The sequence below is a fragment of the Taudactylus pleione genome, unplaced genomic scaffold (assembly GCF_031769625.1).
Source record: "Taudactylus pleione unplaced genomic scaffold, aTauple2 ptg000522l, whole genome shotgun sequence".
Classification (NCBI taxonomy): Eukaryota; Metazoa; Chordata; class Amphibia; order Anura; family Myobatrachidae; genus Taudactylus; species Taudactylus pleione.
Window position 1 is genome coordinate 704,243 of NW_028284924.1, and position 23,741 is coordinate 727,983.

General features: G+C 46.3%; 1 protein-coding gene across 2 annotated transcripts; it reads left to right on the forward strand.

Annotated features, from left to right (window-relative positions):
• Positions 1-212: 212 nt before the first annotated feature.
• On the forward strand, positions 213-22,173 carry KLHDC3 (kelch domain containing 3). 2 transcript variants are annotated; one of them, XM_088450703.1, is made up of 11 exons: positions 215-408; positions 6,144-6,349; positions 6,433-6,597; positions 6,675-6,790; positions 9,644-9,715; positions 13,795-14,008; positions 16,129-16,215; positions 17,738-17,846; positions 18,301-18,374; positions 21,656-21,734; positions 21,840-22,173. In XM_088450703.1, the coding sequence occupies exons 2-11, from the start codon at positions 6,196-6,198 to the stop codon at positions 21,904-21,906; spliced, it is 1,137 nt and encodes a 378-aa protein (XP_088306829.1). In that variant the 5' UTR covers positions 215-408; positions 6,144-6,195; the 3' UTR covers positions 21,907-22,173. The 2 variants fall into 2 exon arrangements, with proteins under 2 accessions (XP_088306830.1, XP_088306829.1); XM_088450704.1 differs by lacking the exon at positions 21,656-21,734 and having other exon boundaries at positions 213-408.
• Positions 22,174-23,741: the final 1,568 nt, after the last annotated feature.

Genomic DNA, 23,741 nt, shown 5'->3' on the forward strand with positions numbered 1-23,741 from the left:
ACATAGTATGCGTTAAAATGTTACAGGACTCCGGTATAATGGCCGTCACATGCTGCCCCCTCCCATATAAAGTACCTAAAAGTCACTTCCGGCAGAGTGTGGCGTTTGGTGTCAGTCACTTCCGGCCGAGTGTGGCATTCGGTGTCAGTCACTTCCGGCAGAGTGTGGCGTTTGGTGTCAGTCACTTCCGGCAGAGTGTGGCATTTGACTGGTGCACTTCCGGCAGAGTGTGGCGTTTGACGGGTGCATTTTCGTTACAGTGTGGGAGTGGGAATAGGTTGCTTCCGAAAGAAGGGTGTCAGTAGCAGCTAGTCACTTCCGGCAGAGTGTGGCGGAAAAGGAGCTTTCCGGATGGAGGTGGCATAGAATAGGTAGCAAGTGCTGGGAGTCGGGAGCAGAGGCCGCCAGGTGATGTCTGTGTGACCTGAGTTATGTTTTCACACCCGTATCCCTGCTCTTGTGGGGTGGGGGGGGTTGTTATATGTCCTATGTGCTGCATGTGTCATATGATCCAGTCAGGTATAGTAAGTGCCCCCTCTCTTCAATGTATGTATATGGGTGACTGACACCCTCCATCCTGGTGACAGTCTGCACCCTCAGTTTTATATAGTATGAACACTCATTACCTGCCTTCTCCATTCTGATATTGGGATCCCATTATTTTCTAGCTTGCTTCATCCTGGCAAAGGGGTTTACTCATTATCTTTTCCCCTCCACCCCAGGATTTAGATCCTCCTCATTTTATTATCTGCCCCCTTCATCTCTGTTTTGGGGTCCCCTGCACCCCTTCATACCAGTAACTGGGTTCCCTCATTATCTGACCCACTTTGTACACTTATTTATTGTTTACACTTGGAGGACACTACAGTCAGTCACCGACCTTCCCAGGAGAGGTGTCCCGACAGTCCCTAACAGGTCTGGCCACATAGCGCTCTGAGAGATCACAGGGACCCCAAACACTGCATCCAGGGATCCACAGGCCTCTGTAAGACTGTGCAATTAAAGGGGAGGTAGGAAGAAGCCCCTTCTTTCTCAAAACACATCACAGAATGACTGGGGTTTGCGGAACTGCATCTGAAAAACACATGAAACTTCTGAAACTAAGCCCACCAGATAGGCCACACAAAACATTTCAAAATGCACCAAACGCAGTGTGTTACCAAAATTGTGGAATGAATCGTAACCATATGCAGTGTAGGGCTGCTATCCAGTCAAAGGACCCGTCTTCTTACAATCATTGCGTACACCGTGAATACACCGTGAACCTATCTTTATACCAGAGTAATCTGAGGCTTGGCTGAAATTGGAGTATGCACCAGGACAATGACTTTAGGGACACCAAAATCTACAGCTCCTTGGAAAAGATTCAAGGCTTTGGGATATATAACTAGGCCTGATCCCCATTGAGATGCTGTGGTGGAGGTGTAGGACAACATTCCCAAATACTATGAGAGAGGCTGATAAACTCCAGGTGTTTGACAACAGAAAGTTATTAGGCATCTGACAGCTTTCAAGATTGCCATACTAGTATTTGTGTATGCTTTGTGGTGTCTCAAATAGGTTGCAGACGTAAAGAATATGAGATGGTCTGCGGTATTGCAGACCTTAGTACAATAGAGTAAATTTTGGCCCTTCAACTTGATGTGGGGCAGAGTATCCTCCTGTTACAACACCTCCGGCGGTGGTTCATGGAGTTCGGAAAAAAGTTTGTGTATCCATGAGGGGACCAGGAAAGCGCAGATGAAGTACTATAATTTCCGCTTTTAAAGGGGAAACCAAGGTCCTTCTATGATAAGAATATGGGGTTAAGATCTCTACTGGTTCAGTATGAAATTACCTGAGGGGCTTCAATTGTGTTTAACTTTGAGTCCGGTTTGGGAAGGTGGACCTCTTCTCCTAGGTGTTGATGAGGCTCTTGTTTTGGTGAACATCTCCTAGGTGTTGATGAGGCTCTTGTTTTGGTGAACCTCTTCTCCTAGGTGTTGATGAGGCTCTTGTTTTGGTGAACCTCTTTTCCTAGGTGTTGATGAGGCTCTTGTTTTGGTGAACCTCTTTTCCTAGGTGTTGATGAGGCTCTTGTTTTGGTGAACCTCTTCTCCTAGGTGTTGATGAGGCTCTTGTTTTGGTGAACCTCTTCTCCTAGGTGTTGATGAGGCTCTTGTTTTGATGAACCTCTTCTCCTAGGTGTTGATGAGGCTCTTGTTTTGATGAACCTCTTCTCCTAGGTGTTGAGGCTCTTGTTTTGGTGAACCTCTTTTCCTAGGTGTTGATGAGGCTCTTGTTTTGATGAACCTCTTCTCCTAGGTGTTGATGAGGCTCTTGTTTTGATGAACCTCTTCTCCTAGGTGTTGATGAGGCTCTTGTTTTGATGAACCTCTTCTCCTAGGTGTTGATGAGGCTCTTGTTTTGATGAACCTCTTCTCCTAGGTGTTGATGAGGCTCTTGTTTTGCTCATTTGACTCATATCTGTTTGTTATTTTTGTAACAAATTAATTTTTTAAGGTTTTGTTGATGTGTGTCTTCAATTTTGAATAAGGGCCACAAGAAAATGGAATCCCAACCTGTATCGCACTTTCTGGTTATGAAGTATCTTTGTTACCGAGAAGATGCAGGATGTAAGTGACTGTTCCATGGGAGCTTCCGGTAGTCGTTGGGTAAATAACCCTCCAGGTAGGGGAAGAAATCTGGGATGTTAGTGGATTCTGCTATATTTCTCACTTTGAGTTTGTTACGCCTCATACAGTTCTCAAGGTTTTTCCACTTGCTCGTGGAGCAGCTCAATGTCTGTTCGCAAGTCGGTCATCTCTTGGTCCACCGAAGCCTGGAATCTACAAAGGTCATAGTGCTTGCATTCCAGGTTGTTGTGACCCAGTACCTGCTTTATGTGCTTGCTTAGTAGCTCTGTAGGATAACCCTGATTTCTTGTAACAGGATTTTGCATGAGTCTTGTTAGTAGCTTTATGTCACCATTCTCAGGGATAGGAGAGTCGTGTGCAGGCTCTGATTGTGAGCATGCAACAGGTACTGTTTTGCTCTTATTGGTGACAACAGCCTGCTGTTTCTTTGTGACATACATTTAGGTGAGGGGTGACCCTGTATACATTTACAGGACACCAGGTAATTGATCAGGTCTTAGGTTAAGGCTGATTTTGTTATGCTTGATTTCACTCGGATGAAGAAATTAAACTGTCCTGGGGGTTCAAAGGTTAACAAGTGATCTTAGTAGCGTTGGGTGGTGCAATGCGAAGAAAAGTAGAAGAGCTCCCTCTTGTGGTTAATACTCATTAAGGCTTGTATGTTTCTAATCAGTGTCTTGCACTGACAACTCTCACTGAAAATCAGGATCACGATACAGTAGAGGGATTTGGAACTCCACCCTAAAATGGGGGTCCATCTGATGGTTCCCAACCTGCAGGATACACTCCCCCTTGCTGGGTCAGTTATAAAAGTTTATTCTGCTTGATTATAATCCATAAGAGATGCTTGTACTGACTATCTTGTGCCACTAAAGACTGTAAGCAAATACTTCATGTTAGCTGAGTTGCTTGAAGTCACATGAGAATTGAGTTCACTGCAGCTAAGAGCTATGTTCAAAATACTGATCTGATCTGCTTCTTTTGTCCATGTGTAGCTCATGATGAGGTGAGTGTCGGACAGGCAGATTTATTCATATCACACTGCTGGGGGGAGAGACAACAGAGGCTGTCCGCCATCCGGAGATTGTTTGTCTCCGCTTTAGTCATTGGCTCTGTCTACGGAGCTACTGAGTCTGTTGCAATGGGTTGTCAGTATTCCTGATGTTTATTGATGCCACTGTCTCATGGGGAAGAAGTTGAAGGGGAGTCAAAGTGTGAAGGCCAAAGTCTTTCTTTAACAGAAAGCTGGAGTTTGGCAGAAGATGTCTGGCTGAACAGTGGGCTTTTTTTGGCCTATTGACTGGGGCAGTACACCTGTCAAACCGTAGCGTAGGTGTCCTAAGGCAAGCTCAGGGAGGACCGAAACCTGCTGTGGGGCAGAAGGACTCTATTAGGGATTATTTTCAGCTGTAGTCCTTCACCCGGGATGACTGCTCTTAATCTCCTTCTGATGAAGCTGGACGCACATTATCCAGCGAAACGCGTTAAGCGATTCCTACTACTGCTGCATTGGTTTTGGAAGTGACTCCTGTATTTTGCGGACTTTGGACACAATGCTGTTCAGATAGCTCCCTTTCCTATTGGACTCAGGACACAGCTACAAGTGGACCACCGAATTCAACTCTTCTGTGCGGTTATCTGCTAGTTGAACTGCTATACAAAGATTATTCCACTTCGTAAATATTTGCTGTGCATGCACTCTGCAATGACTTTTTTCTGAGGTTTCCTGAACACAGCTAGTGTCCAATCCACCATCTAATAAAGGGTCCTCCTAGCAGCTGAAAAGCTAAAGAGTACTGAGTTTACATTTATGCTCCTATGAGACTTTGCTAATATTTTTTTATTTGTATATGTAATAAATGTGAGATATGACCTTTTACACATCCGTTTCTCTACTAATGTTTGTTTTCATTTAATTTTGATACACTTGTTGTTATATGTAAGCGCTGGTTTATAGACATAGATTTTTACATATCCCAGGGGCTGACAACCTGTTGATTGACAGCGCACTTGGTGTCTTTTTACATTATCTCTGTCTACAGTAGAGGAGGCCCCAGTGAAATCGGGGGACTGCTGAGGCGAGATTCTGAGGTCAGCCTAGTTTTCTGTCTGTAGATGGTCCGAGGCTTTTATATCTTCAGCAATTCAGGGGAAGCTGACGTAGGGCCTAATTCAGATTTGGGAATAGAGTAAAGGTGCATACACACTTGCCGATATTTTGGACGACTGAACGATATCGTTATCGTTCACTATATTGCCCAGTATGTACGCTAAAACGATGAACGATAACGTCGAACGACCAATGATGTGCGCTCCCGCAGGTCGTTGGTCAATTTATTTTTTTTCTTGCTGGCCTGAAGAAAAGTTGAATTACTCGTGTGACAGGAGAAGTCATTTAGACTTCTGTGAAGCGCTTGTTTGCTCCAGCTATTTTCCTGCTTGCGCATTTGGTCTGCATGAAAATGTTTTCATCTCCGTGGCAACTCCTTGTAAACATACAAGATATGGATAAGAAACTTATCCACATCCATTTGCTTGAACATGATATATTCCTGCTTTGTCACAGATGTGCACATGTAAAGCAATTGTAAACGCTTAGCAAAGGCAATTAGTTTGTGTTTTGACTTCTGTTTTAAAGTACGTTAACAAATGCATGTCAGATGCCAGCATGTACAATGGTTAATAGCCCTTTCTGCTCCCATATATACGCCAAATGGAACCCAGGCCCTCGTGGGTTAATTATTTTATATTAGTAGTAAATGTACTAAAGTATGTGTACATAAATTTATATTATTGAGTCATAACAAACCTTTTAAACTTCCTCCTGAAATACTGCTATTCACGTGCATTTGTTTCCTATAGTAGCCAGCTTCAGGAATAGCTTTTGCAGAAATACTAGCGTTGCCACATGTCTCTTCACCAGTATAGGGAACACTGATGGGTTTTTAGACCAATTTTACCTTGGAAAAGCAGTGATTTTGCAAAATAATTTTTTGTCCATTTCGTTTCACTTTCTATGGAATGGCCCTCGTGCATTAACATTCCTAAAGGAATACGTCACGTCTGCATTCCCCTTTTTCATGTGTAGGGTTGATGCGCAGAGAAAGTAACTGCTCCATGTATAATTGTGTAGTGCACAAATGAGATCCCTTCTCAATCACTTTTTTATTTATTTTTTCTTAATTTTTGCTGTAGACCGTAATACAGGGGTTCCCAACCATGGTCCTCAAGGCACACTAACGGTCCTGGTTTTAGTGATATCCATGCTTGAGCACAGGTGTCTTAAATAGTACTACACTTATTTTGATTTAACCATCTGTGCTCAAGCCTGGATATCCCTAAAACCTGGACTGTTAGTGTGCCTTGAGGACCGAGGTTGGGAAACACTGCCGTTATATATTCATGATGGCTGTGCAGGTCTGAATGGTGACCTGGTTATTCACTACATGTAGATCTTTAACCTCTTTTCACCATCTGTTTCAACCCCTTCTCTTTCTCCACCATCAGGCTCTGATGTGTTGACACTGGCCCCCGTCGTGTTTCGGCATGCAGTGGGGGGATGCCTCGCTGGACGGTGCACCTAGAGGGGGGTCCACGACGGGTGAATCATGCTGCAGTAGCTGTGGGACATCGAGTGTTCTCCTTCGGTGGTTACTGCTCTGGAGAAGACTACGAGACATTGAGGAAAATCGACGTGCATGTGTTCAATGCTGGTAGGTGAAGTGAGGCCACTGGGTGTCTTCTGTGGCTGGGCGGGTGAGCCACTCGCAGTAATACATTGTATATCTCCTTGTAGTGTCACTCCGCTGGAGAAAACTCCCTCCAGCCAGCTGCTCTCTCTACACGGTTCCCTATATGAGGTATGGACACACGGCTGTACTCATCGATGATGTCATCTACATCTGGGGAGGACGTAACGATACAGACGGGGCCTGCAACAAGCTGTACACCTTCCACACAGGTTGGCCTTATTCTTTGTGCTTCATGCATGCTTTCATGTGTGACTATCTTAATGAGTCGGTCTTCTTTCTGTTACAGGCACTGAGCAGTGGGCAACTCCTCAGGTGGCTGGCCAGATTCCAGGTGCTCGGGACGGTCACTCGGCCTGTGTTTTGGAGAGGACCATGTACATTTTTGGTGGATACGAACAGCAGGTGAGAGCAATGCACAGTTTATTGTTGGGCAATGAAGGGTTCTTGATTCCCCTAACTTTGTAACTGAAGCGTGATTTGTAGGTGTTCCTATGTGTTGGTGCCGATCACATTTTGGGCCGAACTCAATTGGAGGTGAAAAGCCGCGATCAGCGAAAAGCGCGATGATTTCGCCAGTTTTGACGCTATGTTTTTACCATGCGTGTCCCCTCTTTTTGCCCTATTCAATTCCAAAACCAGTGCAAACGCGGATAGGCGAATGTAGTGAACAACGAAACTAGGGAAAAGGACAGCATGTTTTGGGAAAATCAGTCTGAACCCCATAAAAAGCCCAACTGACCCTGGGAATCAATTTAGAAGTGTATTAATAGCCCTAATAAAGGTATTTAGTGATCTTATATTGAGTCAAAGGGCTGTTATATGCATACTTGCATAAGTGTGGAAAAATGATATAAAGCAATGTTTTTTGAGAAAAAAAAAAGTACCGTAGTTAAATTTGGGGTACATGTAAATGAGTACTAGCATATTTTGGTGTCTCTAAAGTGAAAATGTAAAAAAATCTCAAAAATACACCTGCTGCAGCCTCGTGCATCCTAAAAACACCTGTCTTAACCTTGCAGCCCCCCCCCAAAATACCAGTCGTTTTTAGGGTGTTTTAAGGTTTTTTTTGTTTTGTTTTTTTGCCTTATTAGTCATTGTCGGTGGCGGATTGGGGGCTGTCCAAAGGGTTCTGAATCTAGTCCCCCACATTTGTACCCCAAAACAGAGATTTTGCACCTACATTTCGCTTGCCTCTGGGTGGAGAAACTTCATTGCCTCTTTTTGCCTACGGAGTTTTCGCGCAGGCAAAAACGTCCTGGTATTGAATAGGGCGGAAAACAGGCAAACTTTTCGCTGATCGTGGCCTTTTCGCCTCTAATTGAATACGGCCCTATATTTGTTTGTACAATAAGTCCATTATTTAAAGTTTAGCCATCTGATGTAGCGGCGTCCCTCCATAAGGTGACATCCGCTGCGGGGAGGGCTGTTGTGCAGTCGCGCGGGCTGGCAATAAAAGGGGCCTGGCCTCGTGGGAGGGGCTCGGCCTCATGGGTAGGGCGTGTCCCGAACCCCCGATTAAGTCACTCCGGGAGATGCGAGCTGCCCCCGAAAGACAAGTCTGTGTCAAAGTGCCAGCTGCCTCACTGTGTCAGGAGCCGAGTGCTGCACATAATGTTACCGGGGAGTCTGCACTTTGGTTTCACCCCTGAGTGGGTGACAGCCGGGTGCGGCCAGCACCCCCTTGTGACGCCACTGATATGATGTACATAACTTTTCTACATACATTCATTTATCAGCGCATTCTGTGCAATAAACAGCCCATTTGCAGTACCACCCCTGTTCTTACTGCCTCTGTAGGTAAAATCTCTCCTATAACACACACCTCTGTCGGCTCCACTTCCCTTCCTGGATGTAGGTAGAAGTACTTTACCTTTTTGTATCAGATGTTTTTATTAGAGGGGTCTACAATGTTAGAATGTCCATAAACCTTGTGCGTGTAGCAGTCTGTAAATATCTGTGGGCCCCGTCTGTGTGACAGTCCATGAATATGTCTGTGCCTGCCGGCAGCTGTCTGTGTGTGACAGTCCGTTAGTGTCTGTCGGCTCCTGCCCGTGTGTGTGACAGTCCGTTGGTGTCTGCCGGCTCCTGCCTGCGTGTGACAGTCCGTTGGTGTCTGCCGGCTCCTGCCTGCGTGTGACAGTCCGTTGGTGTCTGCCGGCTCCTGCCTGCGTGTGACTGTCCGTTGGTGTCTGCCGGCTCCTGCCTGCGTGTGACTGTCCGTTGGTGTCTGCCGGCTCCTGCCTGCGTGTGACTGTCCGTTGGTGTCTGCCGGCTCCTGCCTGCGTGTGACTGTCCGTTGGTGTCTGCCGGCTCCTGCCTGCGTGTGACTGTCCGTTGGTGTCTGCCGGCTCCTGCCTGCGTGTGACTGTCCGTTGGTGTCTGCCGGCTCCTGCCTGCGTGTGACTGTCCGTTGGTGTCTGCCGGCTCCTGCCTGCGTGTGACTGTCCGTTGGTGTCTGCCGGCTCCTGCCTGCGTGTGACTGTCCGTTGGTGTCTGCCGGCTCCTGCCTGCGTGTGACTGTCCGTTGGTGTCTGCCGGCTCCTGCCTGCGTGTGACTGTCCGTTGGTGTCTGCCGGCTCCTTCCTGCGTGTGACTGTCCGTTGGTGTCTGCCGGCTCCTTCCTGCGTGTGACAGTCTGTTTAGTGTCTGCCGGCTCCTGCCTGCGTGTGACAGTCTGTTTAGTGTCTGCCGGCTCCTGCCTGCGTGTGACAGTCTGTTTAGTGTCTGCCGGCTCCTGCCTGCGTGTGACAGTCTGTTTAGTGTCTGCCGGCTCCTGCCTGCGTGTGACAGTCTGTTTAGTGTCTGCCGGCTCCTGCCTGCGTGTGACAGTCTGTTTAGTGTCTGCCGGCTCCTGCCTGCGTGTGACAGTCTGTTTAGTGTCTGCCGGCTCCTGCCTGCGTGTGACAGTCTGTTTAGTGTCTGCCGGCTCCTGCCTGCGTGTGACAGTCTGTTTAGTGTCTGCCGGCTCCTGCCTGCGTGTGACAGTCTGTAAAGTGTCTGCCGGCTCCTGCCTGCGTGTGACAGTCTGTTTAGTGTCTGCCGGCTCCTGCCTGCGTGTGACAGTCTGTTTAGTGTCTGCCGGCTCCTGCCTGCGTGTGACAGTCTGTTTAGTGTCCGCCGGCTCCTGCCTGCGTGTGTGACAGTCTGTGAATGTTCGTCGGCCCCAAAGGTATGTGACCCTCTATGAATGTCCACTTTCGCCCGAGTGTCTGTTAAACAATGTCTTAGTCGCATCCTTCTGTTATTCTTTGGCAGGCTGATTGCTTCTCTAACGATATTCATAAACTGGATAACAAATCCTTGAGCTGGACTCTGGTGAATGCCAAAGTGAGTAACCAATTTCATACCAGGAAACTCTTCCATATCAATGTATGTTACAGCCAGGCAGGGGTGTCTGTGCACAGAGGAAAGTAAATGACAAATAAATTAGAGGTAACTTTCACTCTGTTGATCAGATAGTATTAACATTTATAAGGTGAAAAAACATAAAAACACTGCACTCTGATAACTATGTTCGGACATAGACGATAACAAATAGATGTGCACAAATATATTCTAGAAAATAGACAATTTATTCCACCTTAGCATAGGGTAAACACATAAGAAAATGTAATAAAACCTATATATTGAATTACACTAGCAGTATAACGATTAATGCAAGACAGGAGTTGATCAAGTTCCTAATCCGCACATATAATTAACCATACAAATATAGCGCACCACTTGGCAAAATAGTTAAAAATCCTAAAAGTACAAATGATTGGGATATCAATTAACAAGACAACAGATACATAATACTGTAGGGCTATTTATATGTAAGTCATGGACTAAAGTTGATTATAATGGGACACGTATGACCATAATAAAAAAGGTCTGGAGAAGTTCCAATGCAAATCCCTGCAGGTATTGATATAGTCCCGTATATTAATGCACTTGTGTATATGGAATATGGTTATACCTGTAGTTGAAAACAACGTAACCCCGAAGGGTGTCTGGACAGCTCAGGTACCTGCCACAAAAGAAACTCCTGTCTCTAATCAGACCAAATGCCGGGGACAATCGGACTAAGGGCCTGATTCAGACCCGCTCGCGAGCGATATGCGCTCGCAAGCAGGTCGATGGTGGCCCAGTGCGTATGCGCACGACGGAGCCGGCTCCGTCATGCGCGAGACCCGGATAGCGACGGGCAAGCCGTCGCTCCGGGTCTTGTACCAAAGGGGGCGTGCTGTCGATGTTGAGTGACAGCACGCCCCCTTTGGTGGGCAGGCCGGGGGCATGGCTGCCCAGACGGAGGCGTTCCCATGGGAACGCCTATCGTCTGGGGCCGGCCCCACTGACATCACTAGTGATGTCAGTGGGAGTGCTTTCGGCTCTGTAAGAGCCGAAAGCACTCTAGGGCTTGCGGCAACGAGACCCTACCACAAGGGTCTCGTCGCAAGCCCGATGGTTGCGATGGTCTTGACCATCGCGACCATCTTCCTGGCCGCTCGCTAAAGCTGTGAGTGGTCACCCACAGCTATGCGAGCAGCCAGGAGGCCGCTCTAAAAGCACAGAAGGCTGGTCCTGATTCAGAGTGAGTGCTCTGTCAGAGCGTCCGGCTCTGAATCAGGCCCTAAGTACAGGAGACAGTCGGGCACTTAAGCTGCATATATCGGCGGCTCCGTGGGTGAAATGTAATTCGTCTGAGATGTGATGGACGAAACTGCTAAAGGACGTGTAGCGGCAGGCGGCCGGCGGTTCCCGTCTCACTTAATAAGCGGAGCTGAAGGACAAGTAGCGGTAAGCAGCCGGCAGCTCCCGTCTCACTGATTTGCAAAGTAGGAAGCACAATCAGGTGATGAGTACAAGCGGGATAGCTGTATGTAATGAATCCACAGTCAACGCCTGTCTCCGTCCCAGTCTTAGCCTCTCCAACGGAATCTCACACCAGTGTAGCAGTCAATAAATCCTCATACCATGCAGGGAAGGAATTAAGGAAGAGAAACAGCAGCAACGCGTTTCGGCTACATTGTAGCCTTTTTCAAGCCAGAATGCCCTCCTTTTTTTAGTTTGAAGTATAAATAGCAGCATGATTGTAGGTATTGGATAATTGAACAACCAGTTTTAACCATTTCCAGTCCAGAAAGAGCTGAATCTAATACTGAGATTAGGAGACTAGGAAGCTGAGCACTGGGGACACTGCTAGTGCTATGGTAGAAGAAGACGTGCAGCAGCGTTAAGAATAGAAGTAAGTGGGGAGGAGTGGATAAGAGGGTGGCCAGAGAGGCGGAGGTTACAATAATCTAGGTGGGAAATGATGAGTGAGTGGAAGAGAGTTTTGGTGGCATCAGGGGTGAATTAGGGCCAGATTCTGGAGACGTTCTATTGGAAGCTGCACCATTAAGATATGGCCTGTATGTGGGTAGAGAGCGGAGTCGACAATGACACAGAGGCATCTGATTTGAAAGGCAGAAGTGAAGGTGGATTGGAGGTGGCAGAGGCCAGATTGAATAGGATCGGAAATGGAGTTGAAGGAAAAATAGTGCAGTGGAAATAAGTCCCCTCAAACTGGGAGGCATAGTGGAGCAGAGAAGTAGGGCGCTAGTTAGAGAGAGAGGCAGTGCGACCCATCCATAGAACAGTCTACCCCATTTTCCCAACTTGTTTATCCCACATTCCCAATGTAACCATTCCATACATCCGAAACAAAGAGAAAGAAAGGATAATAGTCTGGTGCACTTTAGGGATCACTGTGGTTTAGATCAATTTCTCTGTTTGCATAATTAAATATAACTTTTATTTAGATTCATTAAAAGATAATATTAGGTCCAAAATCGTTAGAAGGCGAAATAATTTAAAATAAATAGAGTAGAATGTGTAATATCTATACATAGATATAAAGAAACAAAAAGAAGTGATTTAAAATATCATTATCGCCGGTCTGTTTTCTGTATATATATAATAATTTTTCTGGATCTTATGTACTGTTAGTTTATTATATTCTTAAATAGTAGTCCTATATTTTTCTCAGTACAATTTTAATATCATGGGGAATGTGCTCCCTGATACTGTCGAGATCAATGTGAAATATCCCCAGTATTAAATAAACTGATTGTTTATTTAAAGACTCTATCAATAAACAACTATCAGTTTATTTAATACTGGGGATATTTCACATTGATCTCGACAGTATCAGGGAGCACATTCCCCATGATATTAAAATTGTACTGAGAAAAATATAGGACTACTATTTAAGAATATAATAAACTAACAGTACATAAGATCCAGAAAAATTATTATATATATATACAGAAAACAGACAGGCGATAATGATATTTTAAATCACTTCTTTTTGTTTCTTATATATCTATGTATAGATATTACACATTCTACTCTATTTATTTTAAATTATTTCGCCTTCTAACGATTTTGGACCTAATATTATCTTTTAATGAATCTAAATAAAAGTTATATTTTATTATGCAAACAGAGAAATTGATCTAAACCACAGTGATCCCTAAAGTGCACCAGACTATTATCCTTTCTTTCTCTTTGTTTCTGCTGTATTACTATAGGATTGTCAGGTAGCACCTTCATACAAATTTATTATTATTGTAAGACAAAATTTATGAAGTGTTAGGGTATTAGATCATACAATTTTATCTCTGTATTAGCAAGAATTATAGATACAGGTTGGTGCGAGATCCTATCTTCTTGTGGATGCCATTCCATACATCCATCTACCCCACATTCCCTAATGTGAGCCCTCCATACATCCATCTACCCCACATTCCGTAGTGTGAGCCCTCCATACATCCATCTACCCCACATTCCCTAATGTGAGCCCTCCATACATCCATCTACCCCACATTCCCTAATGTGAGCCCTCCATACATCCATCTACCCCACATTCCCTAGTGTGAGCCCTCCATACATCCATCTACCCCACATTCCCTAGTGTGAGTCCTCCATACATCCATCTACCCCACATTCCCTAATGTGAGCCCTCCATGCACCCATCTATCCCACATTCCCTAGTGTGAGCCCTCCATACATCCATCTAACCCACATTCCCTAATGTGAACCCTCCATACATCCATCTACCCCACATTCCCTAGTGTGAGCCCTCCATACATCCAGCTACCCCACATTCCCTAATGTGAGCCCTCCATACATCCAGCTACCCCACATTCCCTAATGTGAGCCCTCCATGCACCCATCTACCCCACATTCCCTAATGTGAGCCCTCCATGCACCCATCTACTCCACATTTCCTAGTGTGAGCCCTCCATGCACCCATCTACCCCACATTCCCTAGTGTGAGCCCTCCTTAGATCTCTTTTTTCCACATTTCTCTTGGCTTTTTATAAGGGGGGAACATACAGTGTAAAGCGATCCAGCTTCTGACACCCCAAAATTATCCACAGGGCACCCCAGCTCGTTGGAGAGACTTCCACTCTGCCACAGTGATCGGTAGTAAAATGTTTGTATTTGGCGGCCGTGCTGATCGTTCTGGACCCTTTCATTCTAACAATGAGATCTACTGCAATCGAATACGAGTGTTTGATCTAATGACAGAAAGCTGGCTGGAACCACCTCAGTCCACTGCTCTACCCGAGGGAAGGAGGAGCCACTCAGCATGTGAGCATACACCATGTAATTGTTGTCTGTACAGGACACTCAAGTGTCATTATACATATGTGATGTAGGGTGCACAGGACACTCAGGCCATTATACACCATGTGATGTAGGGTGCACAGGACACTCAGGCCATTGTACATCGTGTGATGTAGGGTGGACAGGACACTCAGGCCATTATACACCATGTGATGTAGGGTGGACAGGACACTCAGGCTATTATACACCATGTGATGATGGGAGGACAGGACACTCGGGTTATTATACACCATGTGATGTAGGGTGCACAGGACACTCAGGCCATTATACACCATGTGATGTAGGGTGGACAGGACACTCAGGCTATTATACACCATGTGATGTAGGGTGCACAGGACACTCAGGCTATTATACACCATGTGATGTAGGGTGCACAGGACACTCAGGCTATTATACACCATGTGATGTAGGGTGCACAGGACACTCAGGCCATTATACACCATGTGATGATGGGAGGACAGGACACTCGGGTTATTATACACCATGTGATGTAGGGTGGACAGGACACTCAGGCCATTATACACCATGTGATGTAGGGTGCACAGGACACTCAGGCCATTATACACCATGTGATGTAGGGAGGACAGGACACTCGGGTTATTATACACCATGTGATGTAGGGTGGACAGGACACTCAGGCCATTATACACCATGTGATGTAGGGTGCACAGGACACTCAGGCCATTATACACCATGTGATGTAGGGTGGACAGGACACTCAGGCCATTATACACCATGTGATGTAGGGTGGACAGGACACTCAGGCTATTATACACCATGTGATGATGGGAGGACAGGACACTCGGGTTATTATACACCATGTGATGTAGGGTGCACAGGACACTCAGGCCATTATACACCATGTGATGTAGGGTGGACAGGACACTCAGGCTATTATACACCATGTGATGTAGGGTGCACAGGACACTCAGGCTATTATACACCATGTGATGTAGGGTGCACAGGACACTCAGGCTATTATACACCATGTGATGTAGGGTGGACAGGACACTCAGGCTATTATTCATTGTGTGATGTAGGGTGCACAGGACACTCAGGCTATTATACACCATGTGATGTAGGGTGCACAGGACACTCAGGCTATTATACACCATGTGATGTAGGGTGGACAGGACACTCAGGCTATTATTCATTGTGTGATGTAGGGTGGACAGGACACTCAGGCCATTATACACCATGTGATGTAGGGTGGACAGGACACTCAGGCCATTATACACCATGTGATGTCGGGTGGACAGGACACTCGGCCCATCTTCTGATCCGAATAGGGCCCCCAAAAGTTGTAACAATTTTAAGCTAAATAAGAACTTCATGGAGTGCATCCCGCAAGTCTGGTTTACTAGTGCACCATGGGTAACTCTTCCTCAGCTTACTGTACGGAGATTGTAGTGATAATTTGTTGGAAGAGGAGATTACCCCGGCAATTGATATGAACTTGTCCCTGCAAAGGGAGAGTATAGCAAAATGTGTCCATAAAATAAATGGTTGCCTTATAATTTGAGATTTATTTTACGGTGCATTCGGACAGTATTGGGGGTACTGCTTATGTAAAGTATTTTCTTACAGCGCTTTTGACATCAGGATTACCTTTTGTTACTAATTACTGATGACAGTGGTCTTACTGCCCTGGTGCTCTCTGTGAAGGAGAATAGACAAATCTGCTGCCTATACTGTCAGCTGTATGAGCGAGAGCTCTATGTAGATGGCGACACGGTTAACAGGATATTTTTCCTTCCCGACCCGCCAAAAAGCACTCTATGGTTATGTACTACATTTCCGATGCATTTACTTCCCTATTTTATTGCTTAGTTAATGGTCCCTGTGGGAGCATAGAGAGCTGAGATTGGGAAACCCTGCATATAGAGTTATAGCTCAGCAGATGTAATGATGACACCTGCAGGTGTAGGGAGATATGACGGGTAAATCCTTTACAGATTTGCTATGTTATTACAGTGTCTGGAGACTTCTCCATAATGCCCCAAGATAATAGATTCTCGGGGTCAATGTACAATCAGTAGTACTCCTATATTATAAGGTAGCACAATGTCGTGTCTTTGTTGCAGTTTCATATCGAGGAGAACTGTATGTGTTTGGTGGATACAATGCACGGCTTAACCGTCACTTTCAGGACCTGTGGAAATACACACCTGGTAAGTGCAATACCCGGTGTCCTCTCTGTGACGCATTACACCTGTGTATCTGCTTTTCCACACACCCACTTGATGGCCCTTTGAAAAAATGCTCCCTTGATGCCTCTGTAATGTTGCATTTTCTCCGTCTCTCTTGTCCTACCCCCCTCTCTATTACTCCCTCCCCTGGTGCCATGTTGCATAATGTAGTGTGTTTATGACCGCTTGTGATTTATGGTGTAGGAGATATCTTGCATTTCTACCTGTTGATATATGGAGAAATACCGTTCCCCCTTTCTCCAATTTCTCCTGTATTAGGCCATGAAGGTGTCTATTGAATTGTTTTGGGCAGTACGTTAAGTTGATATGTGTATCGCTCTTGAGGGCACATTTTGAAAAGGGGGTTGATGTGTTGAGACAGGTATGTTATTCTCCTAGGCAATGTGGGAAGGATAGGAGGGCAGCAGTAGAGTTGGGGATAGAATGTGGAGGTCTCTCGGAATGTGAAAAGAGTGAGGTGGGAAGTATAGGAGGACAGCAGTGATGTTAGGGATAGTATATGGAGGTCTCTGGGAATGTGAGAAGACTGAGGTGGGATGTATAGGAGGACGGCAGTGATGTTAGGGATAGTATATGGAGGTCTCTGGGAATGTGAGAAGACTGAGGTGGGATGTATAGGAGGACGGCAGTGATGTTAGGGATAGTATATGGAGGTCTCTGGGAATGTGAGAAGACTGAGGTGGGATGTATAGGAGGACGGCAGTGATGTTAGGGATAGTATATGGAGGTCTCTGGGAATGTGAGAAGACTGAGGTGGGATGTATAGGAGGACGGCAGTGATGTTAGGGATAGTATGTGGAGGTCTTTGGGAATGTGAGAAGACTGAGGTGGGAAGTATAGGAGGACAGCAGTAGAGTTGGGAATAGAATGCGGAGGTCTCTCGGAATGTGAAAAGAGTGAGGTGGGAAGGATAGGAGGACAGCAGTGGTTAGGGATAGTATGTGGAGGTCTTTGGGAATGTGAGAAGACCGAGGTAGGAAGTATAGGAGGACAGCAGTGATGTTAGGGATAGTATGTGGAGATCTTTGGGAATGTGAGAAGACCGAGGTAGGAAGTATAGGAGGACAGCAGTGATGTTAGGGATAGTATGTGGATCTCTCTGGGAATGTGAGAAGACTGAGGTGGGATGTATAGGAGGACGGCAGTGATGTTAGGGATAGTATGTGGAGGTCTTTGGGAATGTGAGAAGACTGAGGTGGGAAGTATAGGAGGACAGCAGTAGAGTTGGGGATAGAATGTGGAGGCCTCTCGGAATGTGAAAAGAGTGAGGTGGGAAGGATAGGAGGACAGAAGTGGTTAGGGATAGTATGTGGATCTCTCTGGGAATGTGAGAAGACTGAGGTGGGATGTATAGGAGGACAGCAGTGATGTTAGGGATAGTATGTGGAGGGCAGCAGTGGAGTCGCGGATATCTGGAGGATGGTGAAAAGCATATTTCTATACAATTAAAGCTGTACTTACTATTTAATTTGTCCTTTCTCAGAATTGGGACGCTGGCAGCGTGTTGAAGTCCAAGGAAAAGGACCCTGTGCTCGTCGCAGACAGTGTTGCTGCATCGTGGGTGACAAAATCCTGCTTTTTGGGGGCACCAGGTGATAAGAATGGAAAAAATGACAAAAATAATAATATAATAATCCAAGATTTATAGTGTGTGTGTGTGTGTGTGTGTGTGTGTGTACCCATCCCCCCCCCCAGCCTAACCTTCCCAGCGGCATACTCTGCGTATCGACATTTCAGGTGCACGTCGACTGTTTGAACCATGTCGACATTGTGGTGTGGACATGGATTGTCGACATGGTTACTGTTGACCTTCTGACCAGATATCCTGTGGGGAGGGAACCCAGGAATAACCTTATAGATGCTGAAGGGAATGGACCTGAAAATAGCTTTATGCAGAGGAGAGTGGACCCAGGAATAGGCTGAGGATTATAGTGATAAGAGAGGACCCAGGCATAGACTGCAGATTATAGTAATAAAAGGGGACCACAAACAAGACGTTGTATAACTGACCTTCCTGTGGTACTCTACTCTTTTCTTCTACTCCAGCCCTTCTCAGGACCAGGATCTCCAAGATGAATTCTATCTAATGGATCATTCAGACCTGTATATTCTGGACTTCAGTAAGTAGCACTACTGTTTGCTAGTTGGAACGTGGATATGGTGGGTAGGAGGGATACTGAAGGTGTACTATTCTGCTGCAATGGTCCAATTTCTATAATAAAGTGTATGTGTTTTAATGTGCACACACTATGTCCAGTGGTGGCCTATGTCATAGCATAGGGTGCTCTGACACCCCCCACCCCTTCGCCTCTACTAGATCCCACTTCTGGTAGCAATGCTGGTTCCAAGTTGTCAGCAGTTGCTGTTTCCTGTACTGATAGTGCTGTTTCCGGTCCTACTGTGACCTTTCTCCACAGGGCAGAAAGTGAGGTGCTGTCAGATGATAGCTGGAGGCTCATGGATCAGGTGGGAGCACTGTAGCAAGGAGAGTGCAACTATATATGTATGTACGTGCTCCCTAGGTTTAGGTCTGATCTGCTAAGGCTTCCAGTGAGTGATGTCTTTGGATTTATAGGTATAGCAATAAGTAGTATTGGTCCTTTGCTTTTTTGTGTATACATTTATATGAATATCAGGTCTTATTTTGTCGCATTACATTGCCCTTGCTGTTACTGAGATTACTAGATAGGAAAAGAAGGGGGGGTGGTTTCATATCTGTATTAGGAGAGAGAAGACTGTGGCTGGATTCTGTGTATTAGGAGAGAGAGGACTGTGTGCTGGATTCTGTGTATTAGGAGAGAGAGGACTGTGTGCTGGATTCTGTGTATTAGGAGAGAGAGGACTGTGTGCTGGATTCCGTGTGTTAGGAGAGAGAGGACTGTGTGCTGGATTCCGTGTATTAGGGGAGAGAGAGGACTGTGTGCTGGATTCCGTGTGTTAGGAGAGAGAGGACTGTGTGTTGGATTCCATGTATTAGTGGAGAGAGAGGACTGTGTGTTGGATTCCATGTATTAGGGGAGAGAGAGGACTGTGTGCTGGATTCCGTGTACTAAGAGAGAGAGGACTGTGTGCTGGATTCCGTGTATTAGGAGAGAGAGGACTGTGTGCTGGATTCCGTGTATTAGGAGAGAGAGGACTGTGTGCTGGATTCCGTGTATTAGGAGAGAGAGGACTGTGTGCTGGATTCCGTGTATTAGGAGAGAGAGGACTGTGTGCTGGATTCCGTGTATTCGGAGAAAGAGGACTATGTGCTAGATTCCATGTATTAGGAGAGAGAGGACTGTGTGCTGGATTCCATGTATTAGGGGAGAGAGAGGACTGTGTGCTGGATTCCGTGTGTTAGGAGAGAGAGGACTGTTTGCTGGATTCCGTGTATTAGAGGGGACTGTGTGCTAGATTCCATGTATTAGGAGAGAGAGGACTGTGTGTTGGATTCCATGTATTAGGGGAGAGAGAGGACTGTGTGTTGGATTCCATGTATTAGGGGAGAGAGAGGACTGTGTGCTGGATTCCGTGTATTAGGAGAGAGAGGACTGTGTGCTGGATTCCGTGTACTAAGAGAGAGAGGACTGTGTGCTGGATTCCGTGTATTAGGAGAGAGAGGACTGTGTGCTAGATTCCATGTATTAGGAGAGAGAGGACTGTGTGCTAGATTCCATGTATTAGGAGAAAGAGGACTGTGTGTTGGATTCCATGTATTAGGGGAGAGAGAGGACTGTGTGTTGGATTCCATGTATTAGGGGAGAGAGAGAGGACTGTGTGTTGGATTCCATGTATTAGGGGAGAGAGAGAGGACTGTGTGCTGGATTCCATGTATTAGGGGAGAGAGAGGACTGTGTGTTGGATTCCATGTATTAGGGGAGAGAGAGGACTGTGTGCTGGATTCCGTGTATTAGGAGAGAGAGGACTGTGTGCTGGATTCCGTGTACTAAGAGAGAGAGGACTGTGTGCTGGATTCCGTGTATTAGGAGAGAGAGGACTGTGTGCTAGATTCCATGTATTAGGAGAGATGTGCCGGATTCCGTGTATTAGGAGAGAGAGGACTGTGTGCTAGATTCCATGTATTAGGAGAAAGAGGACTGTGTGCTGGATTCCGTGTGTTAGGAGAGAGAGGACTGTGTGCTGGATTCCGTGTGTTAGGAGAGAGAGGACTGTGTGCTGGATTCCGTGTGTTAGGAGAGAGAGGACTGTGTGCTGGATTCCGTATGTTAGGAGAGAGAGGACTGTGTGCTGGATTCCGTGTGTGTTAGGAGAAGAGAGGACTGTGTGCTGGATTCCGTGTGTTAGGAGAAGAGAGGACTGTGTGCTGGATTCCGTGTATTAGTGGAGAGAGGATACTGTGTGCTGGATTCCGTGTATTAGGAGAGAGAGGACTGTGTGCTGGATTCCGTGTATTAGGAGAGAGAGGACTGTGTGCTGGATTCCGTGTATTAGGAGAGAGAGGACTGTGTGCTGGATTCCGTGTATTAGTGGAGAGAGGATACTGTGTGCTGGATTCCGTGTATTAGGAGAGAGAGGACTGTTTGCTGGATTCCGTGTATTAGAGGGGACTGTGTGCTAGATTCCATGTATTAGGAGAGAGAGGACTGTGTGCTGGATTCCATGTATTAGGGGAGAGAGAGGACTGTGTGCTGGATTCCGTGTGTTAGGAGAGAGAGGACTGTGTGTTGGATTCCATGTATTAGGGGAGAGAGAGGACTGTGTGTTGGATTCCATGTATTAGGGGAGAGAGAGGACTGTGTGCTGGATTCCGTGTATTAGGAGAAAGAGGACTGTGTGCTGGATTCCGTGTACTAAGAGAGAGAGGACTGTGTGCTGGATTCCGTGTATTAGGAGAGAGAGGACTGTGTGCTGGATTCCGTGTATTAGAAGAGAGAGGACTGTGTGCTGGATTCCGTGTATTAGGAGAGAGAGGACTGTGTGCTGGATTCCGTGTATTAGGAGAGAGAGGACTGTGTGCTGGATTCCGTGTACTAAGAGAGAGAGGACTGTGTGCTGGATTCCGTGTATTAGGAGAGAGAGGACTGTGTGCTGGATTCCGTGTACTAAGAGAGAGAGGACTGTGTGCTGGATTCCGTGTATTAGGAGAGAGAGGACTGTGTGCTGGATTCCGTGTACTAAGAGAGAGAGGACTGTGTGCTGGATTCCGTGTATTAGGAGAGAGAGGACTGTGTGCTGGATTCCGTGTACTAAGAGAGAGAGGACTGTGTGCTGGATTCCGTGTATTAGGAGAGAGAGGACTGTGTGCTGGATTCCGTGTACTAAGAGAGAGAGGACTGTGTGCTGGATTCCGTGTGTTAGGAGAGAGAGGACTGTGTGCTGGATTCCGTGTGTTAGGAGAGAGAGGACTGTGTGCCAGGTTCTGTAGGTGTGAATGTTTGACAGTCTGTGTTTTTTCCAGGTCCTAGTTTAAAGACTCTGTGCAAATTGGCCGTTTTACATTATAATCTGGACCAGTCTTGTCTGCCTCATGACATCAGGTGAGAAGCGGGTGTCAGTGGATGTAATTCCATCAACTTGTTTAGTTTCAGTGAGCCCTTTCCTCCCTGACCCTCGATTTACTCACATCTTTCTCTTTCTTCCAGGTGGGAGCTCTCTGCAATGACCACAAATAGTAACATAAGCCGCCCCCTGCTGTCGTCACACGGATAGGAGAGCGAAGTGTAACGCCATGCAGTAATTACCACACCCAGTGTTATTGTGCACTCACAGGCCGTCACAAGACTGAATTCCAGCCCCTCCCACTGTTTGTGTAACACGGAACTAACCAACGCTCCCACACCAGCTGCCTTTTTATGTCTGCACTTTTTATTTACCCCCCATCATGCGTCTCTAGAGACTTGTTTTATAAATGTTCTTCTCCTTATCACATGGGGGCTAAAGTTATGTAATTTCAATAAAAAATTCCCTTGGAATGTGTCCTTGTATGATAAGTGTGTAGATCTCTTGCACGCAGCACTTCCCTATCCTGTACCTCAACATGTATTTTATGGAGGAAGCGCAACCACCATCTGCTCGCAATGATCTTGTTTTACTCAACGGAGCCCCTCTGCCTGGGAGAACTGTTACTAAGCCCAAACGTCACCACAGCTCGTTGCTAACTGCCGGCGCATCTATTCCAATATCCTCAGTATGGAGTTTATGCAAAGGAGTCAAGAGTAGATAAATAAATATAATATTATTTCTTCTTCAGGGTCCATAGGGCTCCACAGGGGAGACAATGGGGTGTAGGTGGGACTTGGAGGACCGGACACCAACAGCAAAGCTTTTCAATCCTAGGATGCTCCGGTCCTTCCCCCTATACCCCACCCACAGCCGGGGGGCAACTCCGTTTCGTTGGTGTCTGGCAGGATCTGGGACTCACGGCAGCCATATTCTGCATTCAGGTCTCCGGGAACGCTGGGTCCAGTTTCCTTGTTCCTCTCTCAAGGGCCAGGTTTATACAGCGCTATATCCTACAAGCCACTGCGGCCTGTGTAGTTGATTTTAATGCCCACTGCAGTTATATTGTATATTCTGCATTTGTATGTGACTTGTCCTAGCGCTGCTGTCTGTTTTCTTTTTTTCCCTATTACTGTCATTTTATACCTTTCCCTGTATTCTACTATAACCCGGGCATACTAAAGTATAGGGGGTTCATTGTACCTCACATATCCCTATATTTGGGAAGGCTATTGCATATTATGTATCGCTGTTGCGCACTACACTGTGCCATATTACACACACATCTGGGTTGCTCACTGCACTGTGTCAGATTGTGTGTTACATTATTCTTGCAGCTATGTCTAACAGGCAAGAATGACAAGCAGCCTGCTGCTCCCACTCTGGTGTCTTGTAAGTCCTGCTCAGCAGGTTTGGTTTCAGAGGACCTCATTCAGGATGGTTTTTTTGCATCTTGTTATACTGCCCCGGGCCCATCAGCCCCGGTGTCCTCTCCTCAGGAACCACCCAGGGCTACTTTTTCACAGGTGCTGGCAAAATTTGCGGACCACCTAGTGGTCACTGTGGTAGCTCCCCCTGTGGGATGGCCACAGCAGGTACTCCCTGCAAATCCTTTGCCTCCCGCATGGGTAGACGTAATTTCTACCTCAGTGCAGAGTCTGGCAGCTACCTCTACAGCCTTTCAACAAATGTTGTAAAAAGGGAGACCCTTACCTAGTAACCTAGGAACCCCCCTCTGAATTGAATATACCAGCACTTGTGAGAGCTGTAAAATATATTCTTCAAATAAAAGAGACAGAACCCGCTCCTAAAGCAAAACAGCCACTCTTTAAACAACAAAAGGTCGTTTTACCAGAGTTTCCACACTCTGATCAGCTATCTGTTCATATGAGTGAGGCATGGAATATGCCCAGTAAAAGATTTCAGCTGCCTAAACGTTTAAGTTCCTTTTACCCTCTTCCAGCTATTGATTGCACTAAATGGGAAGGTCCCCCAGCAGTGGATTCCCACGTGATACGTCTGGTCAAGAATGCTACCTTACCTAT